Raw genomic sequence first — 12,300 nt, forward strand, 5'->3', positions numbered from 1 at the left:
TGGCCCAGCTGCACTAGCTGCAGAGGACAGAAGACAACTGCAGTGACACCATACCCAAGTCCGTGTGCTGTGGGAAGCACTGCCACGCTGCTCCTTTAGTGCCACGACCTACTCAAAGGGCTTCAACTTTACTTTTTTCAAAACCACTTCTGAGGGTACAGAGGAGAACAAAGATTATCTTGACCAAAGCCACATGACTAACAATTGGTGTTATGAAAATTCAAACCCAAAGTCTAACAGCAGAGCTTGCACCCTCAACTGATATATTTCAGCCTCCCTTAATAAACAAAAAAGCTGATAAATAAAAAAGATTTCTAATTTGAAGGTGATCATCACCCTCCTCCAACATCGTTTCTGTACTACACAATTAGATTTACCATAGCCAGGTAACATAAACATATTTTAAATTAAGGCATGAAAACCTATCATTCACAACAAAATATCCACATTCCATTTACCTTCTGTATTACTGACTGTTGGCTCAGGAGTGATTCTCCCATCATGAATGTTAGGGTTCTCCTCATCAGCATATATTATATGGTCATCTTCCCTATTTTCCGGCCACTGTGCCACCTCTCTTGTGTCTGTTGAGCAGCTACATACGTCTTCACTCTTGTTAAAGTATCTTTGTAACCATCCTGGCACAATATTCTTAACAGATTCTGTAACCCTGCTGAGAATGCCCTGTTGGGGGGAAAACATGTAAGGCAGTTTTAGAAATTTATCTTTTAAATAAGTACCTATTTACAGAAAGCCATACCAAGCAAAACACAACTGTTTCCAACAAAGTTTCCTAAAATTCAGTTACGTGAGTTAATGTTGACGTAATGTATTTTACAAATTCTATACTTTATAAAATTCCTACTTTTTTCTTTCTTTCATATGCATATGTCCATGAGCCAATAATTGTCCCAAATGGCCATACTATTCTAATCTTTAAAAAACTCACAGGTCTTCAACTAAGCAATATAAATTTTAGATTTAGTAATAAGATATGCACTAAAATGTTATAATCCCAGACAAAAGGCATCCATCTTGATCCCAGCATATTAAAAGAAGCAATAAATACCTTCAACAGCTTCCTCAAATATTTTATTGCACATTCTTTAAGAATAAAAATTTAGACAAATGAGAATTTTTTTAAAAGGCAATAAGACAACTAATCCAACATAATAAACTCAAGAAATAATCTAAGATTTTTTTTTGATGGTAAAATTTTGTTATATCAAATGTTGCCTGAAAACCAATTATTTTGTTACAGTAACTTTTAAAGGGAGAAAAAGATGTGGTATAACAACTACCAGCATTATTAACATTCATCATAGAACAGACACTGTTCTCAGCAGTTTAAACATATTATTCAATTTAATCCTCACAATAATTTTATGAAATTGGTTTTAACCGTGCCACTTTACAGATGAAGAGAGACAATGAAGTTAAGTAACTTGCCCAGGTACAAACACAACTGCTGTGGTATATCTAGGATAGAGTAAAAGCATTGACTTCGGGGTTGGCAGGCTGTACTACGATTTACTCTAGGTAAATAAGAATAACACTCTCTCCTACTATTACCTGATAGGAATTATAATGAAGATCAAATGAAGTAATGTGAAAGCACTTCACAATTTACTAAATATTAACAGAAACATACACTGATAATTTTATTACTAATGAGAAAAAAAATTAGCAGAAACAAGCTGGGGTGAGGTAATCAGTTTTAGGCAACAATTCCCTTCACAGAATAGGATTTCAGAGAGAAAGTCACGGAAGGGAAAGAATGAATCAGCAGGTACAAAAAAAAAACCAGTAAAGTTAAGGCAGAACACATGAACCTTGAAAGCAAACCCAAGACAAAGAGGCCTTGAAAAATTCTGTCTATAGGAAAGATGGAAGACACCTCTGATATAAGCACTTGAATAGTATTTTCCTGATTATCTGAAAAGCTGTAGGTAACAACTGGGAAAAAAGTAATTACTTTTCCTCCAAACAGAAACTTTGAGCAGATCTACATTGTGTAAGATCTCTAACAACACATGAAGCCAGCAGCCCTAGAATACTCACTAATGAAAAACACAAATTCACTGTTCCCCTTTTCTATGCCAATGTTACACAGTATTAGTTTCTTTGGAAAGAAAGATTCTATACCTACTCCAAGATTTAACATTTATAAAAACATTCATGTTTATTATTTTGCTAATTATTTATATTTAAATATTTATTTACCCCCTCCCCATATTCCAAAAGACTTGAAAGTGCTTTCAATACATAACACAGTTTAAATAAGAAAAAAAAAAAGACACACTTGATACAAAGCGATGTTAAGGCACTACAGCAAGAACTTAGTGTAAAATAAATCTTTTGTAGACTTCCTCTAAGGGGTTTAGCTACTAAAAGTATCAGAGATTCCTGTGATCTCTAGTCACTGAAGGAGGCAAGTACAGAACAACTTAAAATTAGCACCGTACTGAACCAAAGGTCACTTATGTGGCAGCATTAGGTATTGTGGAGAATAATCAGTAAAAATTGAACAGTCAAAATGGATTAAAAAAAAAAAAAGCTCCTTCATTGAAACTCATGAATTTTGCTTGGAGACCTTCTCTTTTCTAAACTAAAATGTAACCAATTTATTTAGTCTCAGCCCAGAGCAGCTTAGTACAAAATTACAGTGAGAGGGCTTCCCTGGTGGCGCAGTAGGTAAGAATCCGCCTGCCAATGCAGGGGACACGGGTTCGAGCCCTGGTCCGGAAAGATCCCACATGCCGCAGAGCAACTAGGCCCGTGCACCACAAGTACTGAGCCCATGGGCCACAACTACTGAAGCCCGTGCACCTGGAGCCTGTGCTCCACAACAAGAGAAGCCACCACAATGAGAAGTCCCCGCACCACAGCGAAGGGTAGCCCCCGCTTGCCTCAACTAGAGAAAGCCCGCATGCAGCAACGAAGACCCAATGCAGCCAAAAATAAATAAATAAAATAAATAAATTTTTAAAAAAATTACAGTGAGAGAGGAATTACTAATGGCACAATGAATGACAGCATGATGCACTTGACAACAAAATTAAATACAGATGCTAAAATTGACCTGGAACCATTATTAAAAAGAAATATCCCCTTACTTCAATATGCCTCTATAGGGTAAATGACCCTAAGTCATCAAGAAAAGTTAAATTAAGCTCAGTATACCCTAGTACTAGTGGTTCCCAAGATGTGGTCCCTTCACCATTTATATCTGCATTACCTAAGGCCCAACCCCAGCCCTACTAAATTCAGGAGACAGGGCTCACCTGTTTTCACAAACCTTCCCAAGTGAACCTGATGTATGCTATAGTTTGAGAATCACCAATCTCATTAAAGAGATTAGGAAATTAGATACATTTCAGGAAATCACAATACAATTCAGGGAAGAAATCCCTCTACAAGAGGTGAATAAAATTATGTATACTTAAATCTTAATATTCAGTTATCTGGAAAACATACATGTGGAGCACTAGTCAGACAATAATTAAAATATATCATAATATTAAAATGCTATTTAATGAATCAGAAAAACAAATCTTATAGTGGACTGTGCTGAATACAATGTGGATTAATAACTATTTCCCCAGTGTTTCCCAAACTGTAGCCATGATTTTTACCTGTACTGTTATTTAATGGTTTTCTTTCTATCTATTTATTTTATTTCTCTTAATAAACAGTTTTTCCTATACAATAAAATCTTCCTGACTGGCTGTCTCAACGAACTGGCTTCTGGATTGGCTCATGAGAGATTCTGGAGGATATTAGATATTAGAGTATGGGAGGAAAGAGAAGTCTTTCTTCCTGTGCTCCCTCTGCTCAAGCGCCCCTTCTCCAAAACTACAGCTCCAGCCAGGTAGCCCTTCCTCCACTCCAGTTGCACAGATTCTTCCCTTTATCCATCCAGTCCTAGGGATGGCAGCAGCTTCCCACTGTTGCTAGTCTCTGGGTATCCTGCTATCCTGCATGTTATTCCTTTAATCACCACCATATCTTTGAGTAGACTCTTTCTTAAAGATATTTCAGCTGAACCATCTGGAGAACTGTTTCCTGTTGGGTCCTTACTTGTTAAATTTGTTTTCTAATTAACATGAAAAATAAAAAGTCAGTCCACGTATCAGTTAGATTCATCTTCTTTAGCAACAATGGAACACATATACCACACTTGGGGAAGCACTCACTATCCAAAAGTTACATCCAACTTTTATCTCTGTGAAACAGTACATAAACGGACCAGGAAAGAGGCTTACCCTGATGAATATTTTAATATCTTATCTAGCTCACAGAGGTAAAAGGCAAACATTGCTTTTCTTCATTTAATCTATACTTATTGATCACATACTACATGTCAGGCAAGAACACTAGGGATAAAAAACAGGGAACAGGTTCCTGCCCTCTTGGAGCTTAGATCCTAAGTTAGGGAGACAAATAAGTATAACATGTAACACATGATATGGTGATTCAGTGCTATGGGCAGCAATAAAGCAATAAAGGGAAGCAAAATGGGGATAGTCGTTTTATATATGCAAAGACCTGAAAAAGTGAGAAATGAGCCATGTACGTTTCTAGCAGAGAAGTATTATAGGCTGAGAAAGCAAAAGGTGCAAAGACTCACATGTAGGAATGTCCTTGGCACGTGCCATCCAAGCTTCTCGTAACGCTGTTAATAAATGCAAAACCTGATAGACCTGAAATAACTATTTCGATCCTTCAAAATTCCCCTTTAATCATGTGTGTGTGCACGTACATGTATGTGTGAGAATGTACGTGTAACCTTTTGTTCTGTGGCTTATCTAGTGACTATAAAAAAGCCTAAAAAAGTGGTTCTCAAATTGGAATCTTCAGACCAGCAGCCTTGGTTTGGTGTCACATAAGAGCATGTTAGAAATGTACATTTGTTTTAACAAGCTCTTAAAGTGATTCTTACGCAAATTAAAGTTTGAGAACCACTGTACTAAAATCATCTAAAAACTCTGACAAGTTTCCCAATTAAGGCCATGATAAACATAACCCTGAGTATAAACTTAACTACAAAATAAACTGTTTCCGAGATTATCTCATCAAAGATGTCATACCATTATACCAACTTTCATAAATACCTACTTTATAATATGAATTCTGAAAATCAAATATAGAAGTAAACAAAAGTAAAACATAAAAGGCTACCTTTGAATCTCTTTTATTTCCAGTTAAAGACTTAACATGCTTATTTATAGTAAATAACCCACTACCAGATACTAGAAGTTTAAAAAGCTGTTAGGGAAGAGAAATCTTCTGATTATGCACAGAATAGGGTAGACTGAAGATGTAAGGGACCCTGTCTATCATATAGATTTGGAGAAGTACTTCCCTGGCGGGCAATTTTTATGAGTTTCAAAGTACTTCAGCCACTAATGGAAAACTGAGAAAAAGTGAAGGAAGCTAGAAAAGGGGGAAAAATAGTTTTCTTATGGAAGAAAAGGTTCCTTTTACAATCACCAAAGAAGGTCTATCTTTTCAAGAGTTATTGAGATAATACGCTTCAGGTCTTTACAGGAATGGGGCAAATCAGCTTCCTATATGGACTTGAAGAAAGAATGTTTTGTGATATTAAAAATAATCAAGCAGGGCTTCCCTGGTGGCCCAGTGGTTGAGAGTCCGCCTGCCGATGCAGGGAACACGGGTTCGTGCCCCAGGCCGGGAAGATCCCGCATGCCGCGGAGCGGCTGGCCCGTGAGCCATGGCGGCTGAGCCTGCGCATCCGGAACCTGTGCTCCGCAACGGGAGAGGCCCCAACGGTGAGAGGCCCTCGTACTGCAAAATAAATAAATAAATAAATAAGCAAGCAAACAAACCAACCAACCTTGCGGGGGAAAGAGGTACACTAAGTAAAGGTCTACTAAGCAGTGAATACTCAAATCCTACTTTACCAGAATAGCTTTCTCTCCACTTCCACAGGCTTCAGTGGTAAGCATAACTGCCATCATTGTAACTTGATGTTTAAGTTTTCCTACAGAAAATCTTCTCTGATCCTCCAAGTCTAGGACAGTCACTCACTTACATGCACCAACAGCACCCTGTACTTCCTACAGGCAATCTATCATATGGGATGGTAATCACAGTCTATCACCTCCCCTGGAGGATCAGCTCTGTGAAGGTAGGCAACAGGTCTGTACAGTGCGCAGATTAGCTGGTGCATGATTTTAATTTTCTACAGCTGCACTAGTCAACCAGCTTTTTATTCCCACATACGAATATGCTGTGGCAAGTTTCAAAAAAGGACATCAATAATCCTAGAATTCAAAAAAAAAAATAATACATTTGCTTGGTCTAACAGCTTCAACTTAAACAAATATTATTTTTGTTGCCACACTAATAGTCCTTCCTCCAAAAAACAACTTGTGAAGTTAGCCAAGAGCATGGGAAAACTGAACCATCCTCTGGAATGATAAATACCACAAAGCCAACTAAATGAAGAGAAGCAGAAAAATAGTCAAAGAAATAAAAATTAATGAAGGGCTTATCAGAAAAAGCAACAAAACAAATGGGGCATTAAAATCTTTAAAATACTCCTCGTAGCCAAAGCAAAGTCTACACCAGATGATCCTAAGTAATGAAGTTAAATTCAAGGATTACAGGAGTGAATCTTTAAACCTGGACCGATTAAAATGATTGGACTTTTTTTATCCTCAAGAACTAAGGGTTCTTCATTTGGCAAACATGGCAAAAACAAAACACCTCACAACAAAAACACTATCAAAATGTCACTGAGATCTAGAATAAATACTCAATTTGGGGGCCAGAAGTAAATTCAATACTATACACATATCAAGCACATCCAATCTGTAAGGTACTGTGAATATATTAGCTTTTCAAATTTCATTTAACCTGAGTTCAAGGGTTAATGAAAAAGGCTGAGGTGGGGCAAGGCTCTTCTACAATCCTAACTCAGAACTCATTTGTAATGGAAAAAAAATTCCTGTATATCGTCTCACCAATTTGTAATATCGTAATAACCAGAGACACCTCTCCTTATAAATACTATATAGCCTTCCTTCTTCTTATATAATGCTCTCTATTCCTATTAGTTTACTTGAGTTTTGACTTCAGTTCTATTCAACTGTTTTTTTGTTTGTTTTTTTGCTGCACCACGCTGTGTCGCTTGCAGGATCTTAGTTCCCCGACCAGGGACTGAACCTAGGCCCTCAGCTGTGAGAGCACAGAGCCCTACCACTAGACCACCAGGGAATTCCCTCAACTCTCCTTTCTTCACATTACCCTCTACTAAATAGCAGTATTCAGATTATAAAATCTTTTTCATGTAAACTTTACGGGATTGCTAACTATAAATATCAAACATAACCCATCTTCAGTTTTAAGGTTCTGAAGCCCTATTCTCCCAGAATACACTGCTGTTTTGATTTCTGTCTGTTCTTTCGGCTGCCTTTATTTTGTTGAAGCTTGTCACTGACCCTCAGTTTTCTTCCAGGGGCCTGTGAACTCTCTCCTTACCCACTCAACTCCCGTATCACTAGTCTCTCCACACTTCCTGGAAGTCTCATTTCATATAGATTCCCTAATCAGTTTTCCCCCTGCTCCATCCAAGCCCAAGTGAAGAACAAGGGCTAAGAACCCAAGACTTCACATGAGACTTAAAGAATATCTAATTATAAATATAAAAAAAACTTAAACACTAAATAGTAAAAACCTAGATGCCATTCTAATCTTTCAGTTAGTTTCAGCTTTTTAATATATCCATTCTAACATTACTTATTTTAACAATGCATCTCTATTATAAAGTATTCAAATTCTAATGCAGTTATACTGAATCTAGTTTCAATAATCTGAATTTAACCTAAGCTATTATTTGTCACATTTTACAACCTACAGATAGTCATTTAGCAGCCAAGTTTCTCCTAACCACCCAGTCCAAATCTTTCTAGCCACGTAAAATCCATTCCTTATACTTTTCATTTCTCTTCTCAATATCAAGAGATAAACTCAAAAAACATGAGCATAGGGACTTGCCTGGTGGCACAGTGGTTAAGAATCTGCCTGCCGATGTAGGGAACATGGGTTTGAGTCCTAGTCTGTTAAGATCCCACATGCTGCGGAACAACTAAGCCCATGTGCCACAACTACTGAGCCTGTGCTCTAGAGCCCGCAAGGCACAACTACTGAGCCCACGCTCTGCAACAAAGAGAAGCCACCGCAATGAAGAGTAGCCCCCACTCGCTGCAACAAAGACCCAACGCAGCCAAAAATAAAATTAATTAATTAATTTAAAAAAACAAAACATGAGCATAATAGTTATTGTAGCTAAGAAAATTTTAAATTACAACTGGCCACAATTTTCAACGTCCTTTAAGACTAACACTAATTCAGGAAGGAGAAATATGACCTGGCTTAGTCTCTTATTTTTAGAGATCTACATTATAGAGGTGGTATTAATAGATAATTAACAGTAATCAAACAACAAGGACAAGAAAAGGAGTCCCTAAGAGACCTTTCAAACTAGCAATAGGAGACACAATAAAAGCCTAAAGCAACTTAATCCACTAAAAGTTATCTACAAGATATTGTCACTTTCCTTTCACAGTCTGTTTGAAAATTGGGTGTTAAAGTTTATTCTTTAAGTCACAAGCAAAGGGGCAGGGAAGCTGAAATATCTTTAGACGGAAGAGGGCAGGGAAGCTGAAATATCTTTAGACGGAAGAGGCGTTCTACCATCCTTTTTCCAACAGTAAACACAGTAAATTGTATCTGGTAGCAAGACTTTCAACTGGGCTTAGCAACACAGAAGAATCCTTTAAAAATATATTACAGAGAGGGTGGAGTTAAGATGGCATACTAGGAGGACGCAGAATTCGCGTCTCCTCACCACTAGGGCACCTACCAGGCACCAGTGGGGAACCACAGACACGGGAAGAACCCCCAGCGACCAGGTAGGACAGGGGGCGTGGGGAGAGTGAAGGCAGAGGAGAAGTGGAGGCTGGACGGGACTGGCGCCCCTAAGGGGCGGTTGGGGGAGGGGAAGGGATCCCACGCCCGAAGGGGGAAATTGGGGAACCACTGGGAGGGCAGAAGATCAAAAGGGAGCGTGCCCACTTGGGCCCCTGGGAGCCTGCTGAGATCCCGGGCCTGATCCTCTGCCCACCAAGGGCCCCTCCAGCTGCATGGGTCCTGAGGGACTAGGAGGGAGGGAAGGGGGAGCAAAAGTAAAGGCCGCAACTCTGGGACCGGCACCCCTGAAGTGTGGCTACGGGAAGGGAGGGGTTCCTACAGCAGCAGGACCCACACCGGTTAGGGGTCCAGTGGCTACGGGGGAGACGGTGGGGGAGGGGCACAAAGGAACGGAAGGGAACAGGGCCCGTGCTCTCCCTGTCCACTTGGGCACCAGGACGCCTGCTGGGCTCCCAGGCCTAATCCTCTGCCCTCGGAGTCTCTCCTGCCACGCAGAGCCCAAGCCCCGCCCCTGCCCCCCCACCCAGGGCCCCACCTCTGCCCTCAGAGATCCACTCTGAGACCCCTTCTAATGCGCTGGGCCTAAACCCCTCCCACACACCCTCAACCAGGGCCCTAGGAACTCCACACTCTGGAGGCCCTCCTTTGGAGGTGCTGCCTCACCCCTTCCAAGCAGGTCCTAAGCAGAGGCCCCGCCCCACGCTTGAACAGTCACCCTGCCTAGGCCCTGCCCAACGCTAAACTCTGCTCCTGACTCAGTTCCACCCCCGCCTAAACTCCGCCAAGCTTTTTTTGACTCCCATAGCCAAGGCTTTTTTATTTTCTTTTTTCCTCTTTTAGATTGGGGTTCTGTTTTACCTTGTTGATTCACTGTTCCGATTCTTTTATATTTTTATTTTCCCTAATAAATCTTTTACTTTTCTAATTTTATTTTATTCTTTATACCTTGTTATTGTTCTCTCCTTTTGGCTTGTTGCCCCCCCTTTTTTTCTTTTTTCTGTTGTAGTTTTATTTTAACTTGCTGCAGTTGTTTCAACTACAGTTTTATTTTTCCTATTTTTTATCTTTCTAATTTTATTTTCTTTTTTATTCTTTGATACTATAGTGCTCCTTTTTCTCTCTCTCTCTTTTTTTTTTTTTTTTTTATCGTGCCACAAAACTTGCAGGATCTTGGTTCCCAGGCCACAGGTTAGGGCTGAGCTCCTGTGGTTGGGAGCTCTGAGTCCAAACCACTGGACTAACAGAGACCCTCAGACACCAGGGAATATCAATCTGAGTGAGGCCTCGCGGAAGTCCTCATCTCAGCATCAAAAACTGGCTCTATCCAACTGCCTGCAAACTCAAGCACTAGATGTCTCAGGCCAAACAACCAGTAGGACAGGAATACAGCACCACCCAAAAAAAAAAAAAAAATATATATATATATATATATATTTTACAGACTAAGTAGCAAGGTAAAAACCTACAAGACCAAATAAATGAACACAAACTAGGCAACCTACCCCAAAAAAAATTCAGAGTAATGACAGTAAAGATGATCCAAAATCTTGGAAACAGAATGGAGAAAATACAAGACACACTTAACAAGGGTCTAGAAGAACTAAAGAGCAATCAAACAGTGATGAACAACACAATAAATGAAATTAAAAATTCTCTAGAAGGAACCAATAGCAGAATAACTGAGGCAGAAGAACGGATAAGTGACCTGGAAGATAAAAGAGCAGAAATAACTACCGCAGTGCAGAATAAAAAAAAAAAAAAAAGAATGAAAAGAATTGAGGACCGTCTCAGATACCTCTGGGACAACACTAAACGAACCAACATTCAAATTACAGGGGTCCCAGAAGAAGAAAAGAAAGGGTCTGAGAAAATACTTGAAGAGATTATAATTGAAAACTTCCCTAACATGGGAAAGGAAATAGTCAATCAAGTCCAGGAAGCGCAGAGTCCCATACAGGATAAATCCAAGAAGAAGCAGGCCAAGACACATATTAATCAAACTATCAAAAATTAAATACAAAGAAAAAATATTAAGAGCAACAAGGAAAAAGCAACAAATAACATACAAGGGAATCCCCATAAGGTTAACAGCTGATCTTTCAGCAGAAACTCTGCAAGCCAGAAGGGAGTGGCAGGACATATTTAAAGTGATGAAAGGGAAGAACCTACAACCAAGATTACTCTACCCAGCAAGAATCTCATTCAGATTTGATGGAGAAATTAAAACCTTTACAGATAAGCAAAAGTTAAGAGAATTCACCACCACCAAACCAGCTCTAAAACAAATGCTAAAGGAACTTCTGTAGGCAGGAAACACAAGAGAAGGAAAAGATTTAAAAAACAAACCCAAAACATTAAGAAAAGGGTAATAGGAACATACATATCGATAACCACCTTAAATGTAAATGGATTAAATGCTCCAACCAAAAGACACAGACTGGCTGAATGGATACAAAAACAACCCCATACATACGCTGTCTACAAGAGACCCACTTCAGACCTAGGGACACACACAGACTGAAAGTGAGGGGATGGAAAAGATATTCCATGCAAATGGAAATCAAAAGAAAGCTGTAGTAGCAATTCTCATATCAGACAAAATAGACTTTAAAATAAAGACCATTACAAGACACAAAGAAGGATACGACATAATGATCAAGGGATCAATCCAAGAAGAAGGTGTAACAATTGTAAATATTTATGCACCCAACATAGAAGCACCTCAATATATAAGGCAAATGCTAACAGCCATAAAAGGGGAAATCGACAGTAACACAATAACAGTAGGGGACTTTAACACCCCACTTTCACCAATGAATAGATCAACCAAAATGAAAATAAGTAAGAAAACACAGGCTTTAAATGATACATTAACCAAGATGGACTTAATTGATATTTACAGGACATTCCATCTAAAAATAACAATACACTTTCTTCTCAAGTGCTCATGGAACATTCTCCAGGATAAATCATATCTTGGGTCACAAAGCAAGCCTTGGTAAATTTAAGAAAACTGAAATCATATCAAGTTTCTCTTCTGACCACAATGCTATGAGACTAGTTATCAATAAAAGGGAAAAAACTGTAAAAAACACAAACACATGGAGGCTAAACAATACGTTATTAAATAACCAAGAGATCACTGAAGAGATCAAAGGGGAAATCAAAAAATACCTAGAAACAAATGACAAGGAAAACACGACGACCCAAAACCTATGGGATGCAGCAAAAACAGTTCTAAGAGGGAAGTTTATAGCAATACAATCCTACCTCAAGAAACAAGAAAAATCTCAAATAAACAACCTAAACTTACACCTAAAGCAATTAGAGAAAGAAGAACAA

The 12,300-nt window shown here is 39.0% G+C and overlaps 1 protein-coding gene across 1 annotated transcript in view; it reads right to left on the reverse strand.

Annotated features, from left to right (window-relative positions):
* Nucleotides 1–12,300, reverse strand: part of NUP153 (nucleoporin 153) — a 74,335-nt gene that overhangs the window by 53,273 nt on the left and 8,762 nt on the right. The window contains exon 2 of the mRNA XM_027128450.1: nucleotides 459–684. Within this exon, the coding sequence (XP_026984251.1) occupies nucleotides 459–684 (226 nt within the window). The remainder of the gene's footprint in view (nucleotides 1–458; nucleotides 685–12,300) is intronic.

Source organism: Aethalodelphis obliquidens, unplaced genomic scaffold, assembly GCF_003676395.1.
Source record: "Aethalodelphis obliquidens isolate GAN/ISIS:26980383/991018 unplaced genomic scaffold, ASM367639v1 scaffold34, whole genome shotgun sequence".
Taxonomy (NCBI): domain Eukaryota; kingdom Metazoa; phylum Chordata; class Mammalia; order Artiodactyla; family Delphinidae; genus Aethalodelphis; species Aethalodelphis obliquidens.